Genomic DNA, 17,590 nt, shown 5'->3' on the forward strand with positions numbered 1-17,590 from the left:
GCTCTGGTTCGCCAGAAGCGGCTTAGTCATGCTGGCCACATGACCTGGAAGCTGTACGCCGGCTCCTTCGGCCAATAAAGTGAGATGAGCACCGCAACCCCAGAGTCAGCCACGACTGGACCTAATGGTCAGGGGTCCCTTTACCTTTACCTTTTATTCATGTAAATTAATTTCAATGAATCCACCCTGAGTAAAACTTAGTTTATACCACCTCGTATCTGTTTATGGTAGGTATCGTGAGCTGCCAACCTGCAGTCGAAACAAAATTTAAAAAATTCCTTCCAGTAGAACCTTAGAGACCAACTAAGTTTGTTATTGGTATGAGCTTTCGTGTGCATGCACACTTCTTCAGAACCAACCTGCAGGCTTTTGTCTGCCCCCTGTCTCTGCCGGCAACTTTGTTGGCCCCGAAAGCACCAACCAATTTTTTCTGCAGTGAGTGGCATCTAAGTCCAGCCCATGGCAACAATCGGAAGGAAAATTGCATCCTTTCTGCTCTTCAGATGATCAATCTGAAGAGCAGAGAGGACCCTTGAGAGGTATTCTAGTGTGGCTGCTATCAATGTGAGCTAGAAGATCACTTGTTAAGCACTCACCTTATCCACAATCATGCTAAGTGGCCTTCAGTAAGCCACTACTTGCGATCAGCATCAACACTTGGTACCCCAGGCAGTTGCTGATGCCCTTGTACCCTAGCAGGGTTCACAGTAGCTGATACCTTCCCTTTGGGTTTCCCATCAGCCATCGTGGTCACCAGTGTGCCATTTTTATTTCCCTTGGGTTACACTACATCAGGCACTCTCGGGCATCATGGGAAATCAAAATGGCAGCTCCCAAGCACTCATGGAGTACAGCTGCCACCACCATGTAAATCCAGGAGGACCAGTTGCTGGAAACCATGGGGAGATGGCTGTTGTGTTCATGTTCTGCTCTTGTGTTTCCCACAGATATCTGGCTGGTCACTGTGAGAACAGGATGCTGGTCTAGATGGGTCACTGGCCTGATTCAGCAAAACTCTTCTTATGTTCCTATCAACCTAAGAGGGGGTTCATCCACCAAGGGATAGTTTGCACATGGCCCCTTCAAACCCAGAGCCAGCCTGGACCACAAATTCTCTGCCTCAGACATATTGTGATCCACAATGCAAACTTATCTGACAGGGCTCTCACAAGGAATATTCTGTTAGTTACAATGTTTGTGTCATCACCCTCCAACATTTCTCTGATAAAAACAGGAACCTCCTATTGAGTAAAAGTGGAATATTTCGGGATCAAATCAGTAACTGGGACTGCTTCTGGGCTTCTGTAAATCTGGGGCTGTCTCTGGAAAATGGGGACTCTTGGAGGGTATGTTATGTGCTGTGTTTCTGACTGGAATCAATGGCGTCTCCCCCCGTCTCAAATATACAGGCCATAGCTCAGTGAAGTACCCACTTTGCTTGCAGAAAGACGCTGGTTCAATCCCTGGTGGCTGCAGGTAGGGCTAGGAATTACCTCTGTCTGAAACTCTAGACAACTACTGCCAGTCCATTGTTGACAATACTCAGGGTTGCCATACATCTGGGAAATCCCAGAAATGTCTTTTTCTGGGGGGCCTACATGCCCATCCGGGGGGGGGGGTTACAATTTTAAGCAAATGTCTGGGTCTTGGGAGTGGGGGGAGGGCTTAATGTCTCACGCAGGCAGTTCAGGTTCAGGCTCAGATGCCAGCGGGGGGTACCCAGGCGCTATCTCAGGCTCTGTCTCTGTTTCTCTGGCTCAACAACTTTTTTGTCCAGATTTTTACCTCTGGAAATATGGCAACTCTGCAATGCTGAGCTACTTGGACCAAGAGTCTGGCTCCGTACAAGATGGTTTCCTATGTTCCATAGGATGACAACACTTTGAACCCAGTTTTCTTACCATTCTGATATGACAGCAGTATAAATATTATAGGTAAAGGTAAAGAGACCCCTGACCATTAGGTCCAGTCGTGACTGACTCTGAGGTTCCGGCGCTCATCTCGCTTTATTGGCCGAGGGAGCCAGCGTACAGCTTCCGGGTCATGTGGCCAGCATGACTAAGCCGCTTCTGGCGAACCAGAACAGCGCATGGAAACGCCGTTTACCTTCCCGTCGGAGCGGAACCTATTTATCTACTTGCACTTTGACGTGCTTTCAAACTCCTAGGTTGGCAGGAGCAGGGACCGAGCAACAGGAGCTCACCCCATCACGGGGATTCAAACCGCCGACCTTCTGATCAGCAAGCCCTAGGCTCTGTGGTTTAACCCACAGTACCACCCATGTCCCTTATATAAACATGATAGCAACAGGCAATTCACCTTATTTATTTAAAACCTCCATACCACCCTTCAGTTCATAATTTCCCAAAGTTGATTTACAGTGGCTCATAAACACAGCCATAGCCAACCAAGGGTAGAGCACAATTCATATGCAAATCTCTCCTGCAAATAAAGTTCAGAGAAGTGAAGAGGAAAGAGTCACACTAGTTTCACTGGAGAGATAACTCCACAGCTGTGGTGCCACCACTGAAATGGCCATTCCCTAGCAACTGCCTGCTTCTTTCACAGGGAATCTGGGGCAGGGTTTCTAACGGTGACCTAAATGTCTCAGGAGATTGACATGTGGAAAGAAGATCCTTCAGATTACTGAGATGGTGTAAGTGGACTGCTTTGCACATTTCCATTGAGCTATACAAATGCAAAGTATTATTATTTCATTCCAACTGAATTACACCTGTCTCAATAAAAGGAAGATAGGCAAGGTGTTCTTTAAATACTATCCCAGATGTAGGGTTCTATTATTCCCTGATTAAACCATTTGTATGTGTAAAGATTCCCCCTCCTCTAAATAAAATAAAATACTGCTTTTCTTTCACTGCCTCCATTTCCCTTTTAGCAATCTTTTAGTGTTTTTTGTACCAGGTACAAAATGTGATTGCTACATTTACAATATTCTTTTAAAAGCTTCCTCTGTTTGACAGCCAATTCCCCCCCTTCTCCCCAGTTGCTTTGGGCAGTCACTTCGCACAGTATTCATTTTTCCTGTATTTTTATTCTTAAAAAAAAATAGCAGCATATATTGGCATCCCCATTGGCAAATGGTTACTATCAGTGCAGACAGTGACAGACATTTAATTGTGTGATTTATTGTGTCTCTCTGTAACCGCAGATTCCTTTACAGTTCATACATCTATAAATGAGATGGTGGAACAGTTTTAGATTATCCCACTGTAACACGAAGGCTTACACATCAAGCCTTAAACTGACAAACACCATTTAAAAGCGGGGTGGAGGGGGAGAGATTCCGATAGGCCTGCCGTTATCTGTTCCGTTATCTCATTCGAAAATAATATACTCTCCTTTATCAGGATCTTTGTGATGGAAATGTAAAGCTATGATGTATGCCTCTGCACCACTGCTGCCTTCCGAGGGGGATAAACCACATTCTTCTTTCTCCGCCTCTGGGTCCATAGAAATGCAAGCTTGCGCCGTCTCAAATAAAGACTTTTAGCGTGAGCTGCAATTATTGGCATGCAGCCCATGTGTTTTTCCCTACATCAGGGATGGGGAACCTGAAGCCCTCCAAATGTTGTTGGACTTCAATTCCCATTGTCATGAACTGGAAGGACAATGGGGTGGCGAGGAAGAAGATCTCCACAAGGGGTGTAGTTGAGACTGGGACACCCGGGGCAAGCCGGGGATGGGAAAGGATGGATTGGGTTTCTGGAAAATATATATGGGATGGCAGAGGATGGCGAGGGGATGGGGTCAGCATGCAGGGACCAGAAGAGGAGGACACCTTATCAAAGCCAGAGAGAGACCCACATCTCCATGAACAAGGTGGGCTCTAAGGTGTTGGGAGCAGTGGCAGAGCAAGCCGATTGGGCACCTGGGCCCAGGGGCGGGGCCAGCCAGGGCAGGATGCTCCGCAGGGCCTCCAAGGAGTCTGCCTGCCTCCTCCACTCAGCTGCCCTACAGCTGAGGGGGAGGCAGCAGGCAGATAGTTTGGGGCAGCAGGGAGAGATGCGTGGCTCGGGCACACTGCAGGCCTCACAGTGAGTGCCACCCAGCATTTTGTCCCCCCTCAGCCAGTGTGGGTGTAGTGAGAGCCAGTGTGGTGTAGTGGTTAAGGGCGGTAGTCTCGTAATCTGGGGAACCGGGTTCGCGTCTCCGCTCCTCCACATGCAGCTGCTGGGTGACCTTGGGCCAGTCACACTTCTGTGAAGTCTCTCAGCCCCACTCACCTCACAGAGTGTTTGTTGTGGGGGAGGAAGGGAAAGGAGAATGTTAGCCGCTTTGAGACTCCTGAAGGGGAGTGAAAGGCGGGATATCAAATCCAAACTCCTCCTCCTCTTCTTCTTCTTCTTCTTCTTCTTCTTCTTCTTCTTCTTCTTCTTCTTCTTCTCAGTGGTAACACCCGGGGCGGTTCGCCCCCACCACACACCCCTTCCTCCACCCCTGGTTGGGAGTAATGGGAGGGACATTCTGGGAGGCTGAGGCAGGCAAAATCCCAGGTCAGGGGGGAAACAATGCTGCTCAGGGTTGTAAAGACTGTGGAGAGAATAATCGGGTGCACTCTTCCCACCTTGGATCAAATCTATGCTTCCAGGTGTCATAAGAAAGCTGCAGAGATAGTGCAGGATAGTGCAGACCCCGGATATGATCTCTTTCAGCTTCTGCCTTCTGGAAGAAGGTACAGGGTTATAAAGACTAGGACCAGCCGCCTGAGAAACAGTTTCTATCCAAATGTGATTTTGGTTTTAAACGCAGTGTAAGGTAGTCTCTGCGGGAGTATATTGTATTTAATTATGGGGTGTCAGAGTTTTTAGGGGGTTAACCAGGCTGGGATATCTGGGATAGCAGGCTTGTTGGTTTTTGAATGTCTGGTGTAGATTTCTTCAATTTTGTTGTTCTGCATGAGACAATGACAATAAAGATTATCGTATCGTATCACAGCTCAGGGAGGAGGTGTGTGATTCTTCATCTGGAGTATGCTCAGAACAGGTGAGGGTCACAGGCCTCATCCAGCCCAGATGCTGCAATCAACATGCAAGGTATAAAAGGGAACCAGGATTTATGCTGGAGTGGGGCAGAACCTCAGTTAGTTAAGTATTTGCACTGATTTACTTGATGGGGGGGGGGAGCAGCAGCAATCTATATTGAGGGTATATCTGCAACAGAGACGTGGAATTTCAGTGGCAGTTTCCCTCTGTTTGGTATTTATTAGCCGGTCACCTGCTTACAAATTATTTTTAAGTGTTGCCAGCCTCATAAGAAATGAAACATCAAAGTAGATTTCATCACATTGCTAGTTGAAGCCAGCTATATCTTATGGAAAATCACTAGAGCACACGTATTAAAGGACTTCAGGGGAGATAGATTAGAGAGCAAAACCCAAGGTACGAAGGCATTTTGGACACATTATGCATTTCTGGAAGAAAATCTGGAAAAGGCATACATATTTATGAACTTTTTGTTCATTTGGCACAAAGAATTTGCTGATTTATTGAAGTCAATGCATGTAGTTTTCCGCCTCCTGTTTCCCTTTCCTCCAACTCACTTCTCCTTTATCTACCCTTTTGTCAGATTCTTATCTCTTAGTCACTGACCTATTCTGCCTCTTCCCTCAGCCATGCTGCTTTTGGACACCTTATCCCTTAACTTCTGTATCTGAGGTTCCTGCTTCCAGGGGGTTGGATTGGATGACCCCTGGGGTCCCTGCCAGCACTATGACTCTATGATCTTCTTGGGACACTCTCCTGTCTCCCCACCCCCACCCCCCACCAGGCCCAGTTCTCAGCCAGCCCATCTTTTGAACCCATATGAAGTTTTCATCCCAGCCATACTGACAACTTTCTATTGCCTCAGAGAAAGTGGACTGCAAACATTCCACACCACAACGCCATTCAGTATCCAAGCCTTCACCACCACAAGTGCAACACAATATAGAATCTATATTACATTATAGACTAATCTCAGAATGACTTTTCTATTTTTCTCTCGCTCCCCAAGTGCAGTGTTTACTCCTGACTAATGTATCAACAGTAAATGCTGTAGCCAGCAATTATGCAATAAACAATAAAGGAAAATATAAATAAATGCTTGAACAATCTCATAATCTTTCTCTTAGGCACCACAAATTATCCAGCCCAACAGAGCAAGTTCCTCACAATCAAAATGGTGAACCCGATTCTGACCTCACCATTATTTAAATCGCAAGGCATGTCGATTGTCTACCCCTGATTTACATAGCTGTGAAACCAGAGAAGCAGTCATCAGAATATGACCCAAAATTGTTTCTGATTTTATACACAGGAGAAATAAAATCCACTTAATGTTCCACCCCAGGGATTATTTTAATATAGTCAAGTGATGTTTTTGTGTCTTTGGTTAATTGAGGACATCTCTGTGGAGTTTTGTTAATATTCTTTTTATTCAGACAACTTCAACATTTCCCAATATTTCCATCTATCTACTTTTCAACAAATAAGATTATTTCCCAGATTGGACCAATCTATGGCTCCTCCCCACCCACTGTAGTCAAATACAAACATTCAAGTCATAGCTTTCCTTCACAATCTGCTTTGCATTACCTCTCCAGCTATGTGAAAGCAATATTTTTCCACTTAGACCAATGTACCTAAGGGGCCAAGAGATAAATCCTGTTTGTTTACATGATCTGCATGCATTTATGATTATTTGAAATGACATACATCAGTATCGGCTGGCAGGATTCAGAAAAGAGAACATGCTGATTGGATGAGTGTATAGTTAAAGGGTTGATGCTTTTGAATTATGGTGCTGGAGGAGACTCTTGAGAGTCCCATGGACTGCAAGAAGATCAAACCTCTCCATTCTTAAGGAAATCAGCCCTGAGTGCTCACTGGAAGGACAGATCCTGAAGCTGAGGCTCCAGTACTTTGGCCACCTTATGAGAAGAGAAGACTCCCTGGAAAAGACCCTGATGTTGGGAAAGATGGAGGGCACAAGGAGAAGGGGACAACAAAGAATGAGATGGTTGGACAGTGTTCTCAAAGATACAAACATGAGTTTGGCCAAACTGCGGGAGGCAGTGGAAGACAGGAGTGCCTGGCGTGCTCTGGTCCATGGGGTCACGAAGAGTCGGACACGACTAAATGACTGAACAACAACAATAGTTAAAGGGTAGCCAAACATGGCATCTATCTAGTAGACTGGAGTTGGTCTCGGGAGATCCAAGTTCAAATCCCAGCTGTGAAACTCTATGTGACATTAATAATAAAATAAAAAAAAAAAATTATTTTTATCCTGCCCTACCTGGCCAAAGCCAGGCTCAGAGCGGCTAACATCATATAAATAAGACAATATGCATAATACAATATACAATATGCAAATAACATTCAACATTCATTAAAATAATATAGAATAATATTAAACACTAGCATTTCAGGATTAAACAGGAATCCACTCTTAACAGTTACAATAAGCGATTTCTGAACTCTATTCAATAAAACAACAGCAAGCCACAGTGCACAACATAATACAAGACAAAATGAGAACCAGAGACTGGAGGGTGGGGCAAGGCAGGTGGAAAGAGGGCCAATCACTGATGAACTGGAAATATATGAGCCGCCCATGGCTTAAGTTAAATTGCCTAATGGAGTCTCCCCCCTCGCAGTTCTTCCTCCAGGCACAGCTTCCTTATGAGGAGTCCCGGGGCCAGGGGGTGGGGCAAAGCAGGTGGAAAGAGGGTCAATCACAACACTTATCAACTGGAGATATATGAGCCTCCCATGGCTTATGTTAAATTGGGTCAAAAATAAACCAAGCACCATAATCTCCTCTACCAGCTTCCCAAACCAGCTACCCCAGGCTTCCTCAACCTCAGCCCTCCAGATGTTTTTGCTCTACAACTCCGATGATCCCTAGCTAGCAGGACCAGTGGTCAGGGATGATGGGAATTGTAGTCTCAAAACATCTGGAGGGCTGAGGTTGAATAAGCCTGATCCTACCCAGTATGAACTGGGCCACAACTGAGTTCAGCAATATGAGCACGTCTGCGAAGGATAAAATGAGACCAGCATGATCTCATTTGAATTCAAAAATCTGCAGTTAAGGATTGGATTTTGATCCAAGATTCACACCTTTTGATTTATTTATTTTTAAAGTGCATTGATTGTCACATTACGTTTTTACATAGTAATGGTTATAGCATGGTATTTTTTTTAAAAGAAAAGAATGTGACAAGCCATGCAAGCACTTTATATCTAGCAAGCACCAGAACCAGGAAAACAATTTTATTGGATTTAGCCATATGCACACATTTACTTAATGATCCTTACAATGGCGCCTTTCCACTCTAAGTACAGTTTGCAAAATCACTTGCGACACTCTTTTCTTAAGGCAGAGGAAGTAGCCACAGGGGAGTGGGGTGGGGGATGTAATGAAGTCATTTTGTTTTCTATGGAAGGAAAGCAAGGCACCATTCTGACTATTTCCAAGCAGCGGGAAACACTTCATAAAGGCATTGCCCCCCGCCCCCAACTCCTGTAAAAATGATGTGTGCAGCAAGCAAGCATTTCAGGAGAGTCAATGGATGTGATTATTTCCTGCATCAGCCTTGCTTCTTGGGCTGTGTTGTCATGGCAAGGGAATCAAGCATAGCAGTTGACTCAACAGAATGGTCACTATCAGAGTGGATTGAGAAGCAGAGGCGAGGACTTCAAGTTAACACTTGTTTAGCACTAAGGGGTGTTAAAAGCATTTGCATGCCTTATATCTTGGTAATCCTCACAGCAAGCTAGTAAGGTAGCAATTCACAGTGGGGCAGCCTGTTGACCAGTTACTGGAGGGGAGGAGACCCACAAGGGTACACAAAGATGCTCAAAACTATTATTATCTAGGCTCAACACATTTCAGCTGAAACCTTTGCCAGGTGTATTGGGTGATATCTAAGTCAAGGATGGGGAACCTGTGGACTTGCAGATGCAGTTGTTGGACTGCAACTCCCATCAGCCTCAGCCACCACGATCCATGGGCAGGGATGATGGGACCCTGCCCAAGAACATCTGAAAGGTCACAGGTTTCCCATCCAGTGGGAAAGTCCATTGATTTCAATGGGTCTGTTAGGAGTATGAGTAACGCTGAGTTTCACCATTGTAAAATAGATTTTAAGAAATAAAATAAAGACCTCTTCCTTCCCACCCTTTCTTCTTTTCCACCCATGGCCCCATTTAGCTCCTGACAGCAGCCACAATGAGATGCTTCCCACACTGAACAGATGTCATCTGAAAAGCCTAATCAACAAAGGATCTGTGTGGTTGCAGAGGTGTATATAGGGTTTGAAGGAATTATTCTGAAAGATCACCAAGCAAGGTGCAATTTGTTGAAGACGACTTATCATCAGCAGAGCTTATGGCATTCTTAGTATCCTCTTCCAAAAAGGAAAAGAAAGAAAGAAAGAAAGAAAGAAAGAAAGAAAGAAAGAAAGAAAGAAAGGCAAACTGTACCATCCCTTCAATTTAAAGTATGTATGTTAGAGAAGCTTTGTCACAAAGCAGGATGAATGGAATGTTATATATCAGGTGTGCACTGGCAGGGGCTGATGGGAGTTGGAGTCCAGGTTTTGGAGGGTACCATATTGGTTACCGCTATTGTATACCATGAGATCACATGTCCCATGCCAGTTGAGTCATGAAGCATGCTTGGAGAGGCAGAAATAGATTCTGCTAAACTCACCAGCACAAACAGGAATGTTTTTTGTTTTGTTTTACAGATGTACCACCTCAAAATCGGGCGGGGGGGGAGTGCACTGAAATGTCATTTCTGACTGTTAACTTACTCATAAAACTGCCAGCACAAAAAGCAAATCTATTCACATGAATGTGTAGCATAGGAAGATACAGCAGCAATAGAGCTAGACTTCAGCTAAAAGCTCAGTGTCATTTACCAGATGTGCACAGTCTCCTTTTAATCTAAGCCATAAGAGAACTTCTCTGGGAAACGGCATTTGAGTTACAATACATCTGAGCACTACAAGCTTGGGCACATTTATATTTCTAACCAAGTAATTCTGAACTACTGAATAATTCTGAACTCTAAAGAAGCAGAACCAAAGCAGACCAGCTGGGTTGTTTGGTCTGGAACGGGTTTTTTGCTGAGCAGAGCTCAACAGCTGACTACTGGATAAACCCACCACTGTTCCCTTCACTAATGCTAAGGCAATGGCAAAGCAACTGAAAACGAAGAGGCAATAATATTGGCACAGGAACATAGGCGCCGACTCCATGGGGCTTGAGGGGGCTCGAGCCCCCTCAAAAAAATTTTTGGGGGGGCTCAGCCCCCCCAATAATCTCGGGCGGGCACCCTTCCAGCAGAGCGCCGCCGCCGTCCCCCGCCTCCTCCCCACCTGCTCCTTAGCCAGCCAGCCAGCCGCGCGCCCTAATCGGAGGCACTGCCGGAGATCCCGCGAGAACAGGGGAATCCCGACTGGCCACACCTCCCAGCCAGCCAATCGGCTGGCTGGGGGGGCGTGGCTTGCCCTATTTAGGGCCGGAGCCACTTTATTTGCATATTCATGAGCTTATTTATTATTCATGAGCTTTCCCGGGCCCCCCCAATATTTTTTCTAAGTCCACGTCCCTGCACAGGAAGGATGGGGTAAAATCAGGCCACTCAAAGATAACAGGGGAATTTAGATCTTAAGAACCAGATGAATTGATATAGCCATTCAGGAATATCATTGGCATGGTTCATTAAGACTTTCCTCCATTGCAGTACAATAACTGATAAGTCAGATCCATCTACCAGCCTTTATGAGATGGTTATAGATGATGCAGACAGCTACAGAAATGAGAGGATGATGAAAACTCTAGAATATTATTGTAAAGCAGTAAAAGGTAAAGGTAAAGGGACCCCTGACCATTAGGTCCAGTCACAAATGACTTTCGGGTTATGGCGCTCATCTCGCTTTACTGGCTGAAGGAGCTGGTGTACAGCTTCCAGGTCATGTGGCCCACATGACTAAGCCGCTTCTGGCAAACCAGAACAGCACATGGAAACACCGTTTACCTTCCCACCAGAGTGGTACCTATTTATCTACTTGCACTTTGACGTGCTTTTGAACTGCTAGGTTGGCAGGAACTGGGACTGAGGAACAGGAGCTCACCCCATCACGGGGATTCGAACCGCTGACCTTCTGATCAGCAAGCCCTAGCCTCTGTGGTATAGACCACAGCGCCACCTGCATCCTCCTTGTAAAGCAGTGGTGGAGCTCAATTAGAATCATGACTTGGTGCCAATCCCAATGAGTATCTGATCATTTCAGAAAAGCTAATGAGCCTCCTATTGGATGGAATACATATTGTAGAACCAAAACAATGCCAGCCACTATATCTACAGATTCTTTTCCATACTCCCCTGTACCGATCTCAGGTTGGGATTCACACAAACACATTTGTTACTTTATGCCTGTGACATTGAAGAGGTGATTTGTAAAAGAGGCATGGCACCTCCAACAATGTGAGCAGAACTTTCACACCTGACATCACCTCAAAACACACAGTACTTCTCAATTGAGGCAATTCGCACATCCAACTGAATGTCATTGAGCGATAGGTTGCCAAATGATGAGCTATTGAGTGATATAAAACGCAAGTGTGAGTTAGCCATCAATAGTGGCATCCACCTCGTGAGCTGCAGATCTTGTTTAATTAGAAGACTTACTCAGTTCAAACTCCTACAGACATCCAGGGAAGGTTTTGTTACATCCGCAAACTGGAATGTCTCATACGATGAGTAGGGTAACTTTCTACATAGCTCTATGCTGACTAACATCTCAGTCCAAAACACAAGCCCAGAAATTAAGATTGGATCATTAAACCCCAACTGAGGCAGCTGGTACTCAAGAAAACAGAGGAGATCTGAACACAGCTCAAATCATAAAGATGAACAACTCTGTGGAAGTAAACAGTGAAACTCTGTTCTGCTCATCCCACATATTAAGTTTAATTTCAAAGGAACTCTTCCAAAAACCCAAACCCTGAAGGTCCATTATTACTGCAATTGAATCTTGTAGCAGGCTTGTAGACTTCTCTGAAACTGTTACTCCGGAGCAGGTGGCTTTAGGATTGCAGGGTTAATGGTGCATTTTTTGTTCTCCTTTCTCACAACAATAAAGTGAAACTGCCTTACTAGAATTCCCATTTTACAGATTGGAGTTTGCGACCAATAAATAATGACCAGCTTCTCCTGCCACGCACCCACACCCCAAACCACCCAATTTGAACCTATGTCTACGTCACAGAGTAGTCCTGCGCCGCCCCTGTGGCATAATGGGGTGGGATCCATGCTCTTCCTCTAAGCAGCACAAGCCCCAACTTTCCGGCAACGTTAAACAGAATGCACGGTGGCTTGGCCAAGTCGTACAACACGTGTGGCAGCTCCCGCCACTCCACAACACAAAGGGCAACTCTTCCTGCGTGTGAAATGGATGCTATGACAGACCACTGTTGATTTATATTGCACCACTTGCCGAGAATATGATTGCTCTCCTGCCCAGACACCAGGAGGTTCTCTGGCAAGGCGATGCATCCCGCTCTTTGCCTCTGCACCATAATAAGGAAGTGCGGAAGGAAAAAGGATTAAGGGCAAGAACGGGCAGGGATCTTCCTTCCACTTTCAGACAAAGGGGTCCTGGGGATTCACTTCCCCCTGAACCCCGAAGTGCCCACTCTATTGTGCGGCACATAGGTTTCCAGGAAACGGTTAAATACAATCCGTAAATGCAGGGGGTGTGATTCCCCCCCCCCACAAAAAAAAATCCGATCATTTCTTTATCGTCTGCATTTCCAAACTGCAGAGCGGAGCACACCCAGTCATGCTCAGGACCCTGTGTGCACCAGACACTCTCGCTTCTGGCCCGCGAAATGGATGGAACCTCGTTTGTGTGGCTCGCCTGTTCATTTGTGTTTTGTACGGAAGCATCCTTTAGGCACCTTGGAAACAATAGGAAGGGAAGCGGAAGAGAAAGGACTGTGTGAAAAGGAGAAAATAACGTTTATTTCTCTTGTAACGCCAATGCTGAGCCGTGCTCATTTTCGGAAAGAAAGTTTAAAAGGAAACACACACGCGAATCTTGCATCTCCAAAGCAGCGCTGTGCTTTAGCTAGAAAGGGGGTAAAGGACAAAGCTACATTGTGCCGCAGATCTGTAAGCCCTTTGTTACCCATCAACAAAGTCTTTAAATGCCCTGCTGAATGGGAATTTCACCAAGCGGCAAACTGGCTACTTGGCCTTAATAAGGGCACCTCCTACTGGTCCTTTCATGGAGCGAAATCCTGCTTTCTTCCTGATCAGTCCCCTGCTAGGATGCTGAAGGGGGAGAAAATAGCTCCCGGAGGAGGGGAGGGGGAGACATTCGAGCAGATGAGCGGCTTGCCTTTGGCCTCTGCCCATTCAAGTGGCGCCCAAAGCTGCGCGTAAAACAAACAGCCCTGGGCCAAAATTTGCCTACAGGTGAAACGAGGGGAGAGGGAAACTTTGCCTGGTCTTGACGTACAGAAACCCAGCAGCAGCAGCAGCCCTGCCCCGTCGCCCCAGCAGTCAAGCATGCACAGAAAGCGTGGGCCACAAAGGCAAGAGGAGAAAGACCCCTGTAGCAGCAGCAGCAGCAGCAGCAGCAGGGAGTCAAACATGCAACGCCAGTTCCTCCGAGGCGGCGAGCAAAGCGTACCACCAAAATCCACAGCAAGAAGGACCGCCTTTCATGACTCCCCTTTTCACTCCCGAGCACCACAGCGTGCTACACCTCTTCTGCTCGTCCTATAACCTGACCCCATCCTCCAGTGCCTTCCCCGTACGCAGATATGTGTACATATACCTGCACCCACCCATTTCTGCCCACAGCCGGCAAATATGCTTTGCAAGTCCATCATCTTTTCAGAGAAAGAGCATCACACCAACATGTTTCCATGCGCCATCCGTTCAGCCGGGAACTCGGGAGAGACGCCTATTCATTACACCATTCTGGCTGTCTCCAGCGCGCCTTGTGTGTGCATAGCGCACAGACACACGCGCGCGCGCGCACCAAAAGAAATGAGCTTCGATGCATTTAAAAGGAGCTTCTTACGGTTCACCTGTTAAGCCTTAGACAGTCAACGGAAGCGTTATCTTTCTTGGGCCCCTTTAAAGGATGCCATTTCAAATATTTGCAAGCGACCGAACGACACCGGAGCAGAGTAAACTTTTCATTCTGCATCAGGCTGAAATGTTGAATTTTTGTACATTGGTGGGGGGGGGTGTCATGTTCGCTTCTGTTCTGGGTGGGGTGGGGTGTGGGGAGAGAAATCAGCATGCATTGTTCATCAGTGGCTTATATATGACACTCCTAAGGTACGGCTGGATTTGTAGAACGTGATCCGCTCCTTCCGAGATTGCCTGCTAATGAAATGCTACTGTTGATCATCCAAAGCAAAGCAAAGGATCGTTGGAAGCGAACATTTCCCCCCCCCCCTTGCCATCACACACCCGTCCCCAAGCCCTATTCGCTGCAAATGGCACCACTACTTTCCTCAACACTTCCTGAGAAACCTCTCGTTTCATTCCAGGATTTTATTTTATTTTATTTACCCTGTTCTTTCATCTCCAGCTCTTCCCAGTCTCCTGAGAAACGCTGAACAACACCATATCGCTTCCCTCTCCTCTCCGATTCAGTAACGCGACCAGCTTTCCCATTTTTAATTAGAAAAATGTGTCTGCCAAGTGCAAAGAGAGGCGTGCCCTCCAGAATATCAATCAAATGGAGTTTGGAGACACTCTACGTGAAATGTTTCCTTTTTCCCTGCACACTCTACCTTATGGACAATCTCTTGCATTCAACATAACAAGAGGAACAACAACCCAAAAAAACACACCCCACAATTTCTAAAGCTAGTGATCTCTCAGCCCGGAAGAGCAAACCACTAAGCAGAACAGAAAAATCACACCATCATCACTTTCTGCTATATTTCCTTTTGGATTGGAGGCTTCCTTCCACCCTGACTGAATTCTCCTTAATAAAGACCAAAAGAGGATCTTCTTAATGGACTTCCCTGCCCAAGTCTCTCGCAAAGCTCACAGCAACTCATCCAGCTAGAAGGCTGTTCAGACAGCAAGAAATCACAAATCTGCAAGCATCTCTTTGAACTGTCCTGCTTCATCCATTAAAGCCAAAAGGAAGAAGGGAAAAGCAGGAGGAGGGTTGGAATAAACCCACAAATGACTTACCAGTGACTGTAAGGTCCAGAGTGATGACAAAGATCCCAAAGAGCAGGAAAGCCAGTTTTGGTACCCAAACACATCCAAGGCTATTCTCCATATTTCAACCCACACCTAAGCGATATTTGGGTCCGGATCACACAGGCAACAATCCCGGCACGTCTCCACAAGCCGCTTCGGTCTCCTCCCTTTTCGATGGGGTGGTCGTGGGGTTCCCTTAGCTCTCCCCCCCCCCGCCACGGGCAAGGTAAGTGGGTCGGAAGGCAGAAAAAGAAAAAGAAAAAGTTAAATGTAGTCCCCAAGCCAGGAAATGTCCAGAAACTAACGAGGAAAAAGAGGTGAGGAGAGGAAAGGGTCTCCGAGCGTTTGAAAACCATCCATAGGCGCGCGCGCATACAAAAATCCTGCAAAAAAATCAAAAAGCCAAGGAAGGCGCATCAAAAGCATCGGGGCTGCTCCATCTCTGCTGGTGTACAAAGTAAAACGCAATCAGAAACGCCGACGATCCCGTGCAAGACCAAACAGCTGGGCTAGTATTGGTAATAGTGTTATTATTCCTCCTTCTTGGCTCCGCAGATGTTCGCTGCGGGGAGGGTGGCAGAGAGAGGGGCGGAGAAGGGGGGAAGGATGCGATGGTCTCTCACTTGTTACTGGTGCTGTCCACCAGCAGTATGTGAGAGGGAAGAGTTAGAGCTGTAACGTCCATTGATCCGGAGAAGTGGAGGGCTGGGAGGGAAAACGTGGAGAGCGGAGAGAGACGCCGACTGGATCGGGGGAAGAAAAGACTCTGCTTGGGGAGCGCGAGCGAGCGAGAGACAGACTGGCGAGAGGGAGAGAGAGAGAAAAAGGCAGTCTGCTTTGCCTCCAGCAGCTGTATTTGCTGAGCCTACATATGAATGAGCAGGGATGCCCTCTGTAGGCAAAGCGTGGGAAGTCACTTTTCTCAATGGGCCTTAGTAATACAGCACAGATACACGGCTGGTTGCAGTTAGGCTGGGCTGCGCCCACCCCCCGTGGCTGGGAAGCTTTGCTTTGGCTCACTTGGTTCAGTGTTCAGGAAGATCTCCTGAAAGACTTTAAAGCAAGAATTGCACATCTATGTGCATGGAAGTGTGCATGGAATTATTATTATTATTATTATTATTATTATTATTATTATTATTATTATTATTATTATTAGGGCAAAGCAGTTTGTGTATTGCTTGTCCCTTTACAGGTTTGCTTGTTTAATCATCAGGATCCCACCTTTCTCTAACAGAGACTCGAGCTGGCTTAGGATGCAAAACCAAAAGGCCACCTCCCATTTAAAACAGTTTACAACAGGGGTGCCAACTTGAATCAAATATTGGGGGGTGGAAGGTAAGCTCCACCCCACATAACTGATCACATGATGTGGTTCATGCACACCATCGGAATGGCTATGCCCATCAACTTTGGGGAGGGCAAAGCCCCCCTCGGGCCCTAGGAGTTGGCGCCTACGGTTTACAATATAACACAAGCACAAGAGAGTGTTTTTTTTAAAGGCACAAGGAAATTTACAGGAGCAGAAAGTAATATCAATGCAAGCCAAACACTTTAAATGTATTTTGATGTATTTTTAATCTTTGTTGGAAGCCTCCCAGAGTGGCTGGGGAAACCCAGCCAGATGGGTGGGGTACAAATAAATTAGTAGTAGTAGTAGTAGTAGTAGTAGTAGTAGTAGTAGTAGTAGTTGTATTTAAAAGCCACATTTTTGTTCAGAGAGCAGTGAGTACAGGCTTTTGGAGTGGGGTGATTCCACAGGATATATATATCTCACGTTTCCCACCTACTATTCTTCAGAAGATGTGAAGATGGACGATCAACAGGGTCTCAGCTGTGGAATTAGGTGCCTGGGGAGACTTATAAGGAAGTAGTTCTCCAGATATCCAGGTCCCAGACCAGCCTGGTGCCTTCCATATGCTTTGGACTACAACTCATGTCATTGTTGTCCATTGGCCCTACTGACTGCAGTGATGGGAATTGGACTCCATCAGAAGAACACGAGTTTTGGAAAGGCTCATCCAAACCATTCAGGGCATTCACAGATGAGACAATCAATCACTTCGATGGGAGCCCAGTGGCGGGGGCTACACATTTAATCTGGTGGGGTGGTCACATGAGCCATTTTTCTCTCACACAAATCTACACAAAGCAACACTTGATGCAGACACTTTTTCGTGTGACACAGGCAACCAGGTCTATGGTTTGAAAGATGGAGAATAAAAGAGCTGGAGAATAAAAGAGCTGTACTTCCTAGTCACCAAGCAGCTCAGGAGCTGCTCAGGGAATAGGAAACGACCCCTTTTCCCCTGAGAAAATTACACCCTTGAGAGTA

At 46.2% G+C, this 17,590-nt stretch overlaps 1 protein-coding gene across 3 annotated transcripts in view; it reads right to left on the minus strand.

Moving 5' to 3' along the window:
* The window catches only part of DCC (DCC netrin 1 receptor), a gene marked incomplete at its 5' end in the record, with an annotated part of 945,448 nt that extends 929,391 nt beyond the window's left edge, over nucleotides 1-16,057 (minus strand). For 2 of the 3 annotated variants that reach the window (XM_083465695.1, XM_083465694.1), the window contains one exon: nucleotides 15,244-16,057. In XM_083465695.1, the coding sequence (XP_083321821.1) occupies nucleotides 15,244-15,334 (91 nt within the window). Of the gene's footprint in view, nucleotides 1-14,607; nucleotides 14,621-15,243 lie in introns of those variants that run through there. The other variant, XM_083465696.1, reaches the window with a different exon arrangement.
* Between the last annotated feature and the right edge of the window lie 1,533 nt (nucleotides 16,058-17,590).

This window comes from Podarcis liolepis (assembly GCF_965112155.1).
Source record: "Podarcis liolepis genome assembly, chromosome: 11".
Classification (NCBI taxonomy): domain Eukaryota; kingdom Metazoa; phylum Chordata; class Lepidosauria; order Squamata; family Lacertidae; genus Podarcis; species Podarcis liolepis.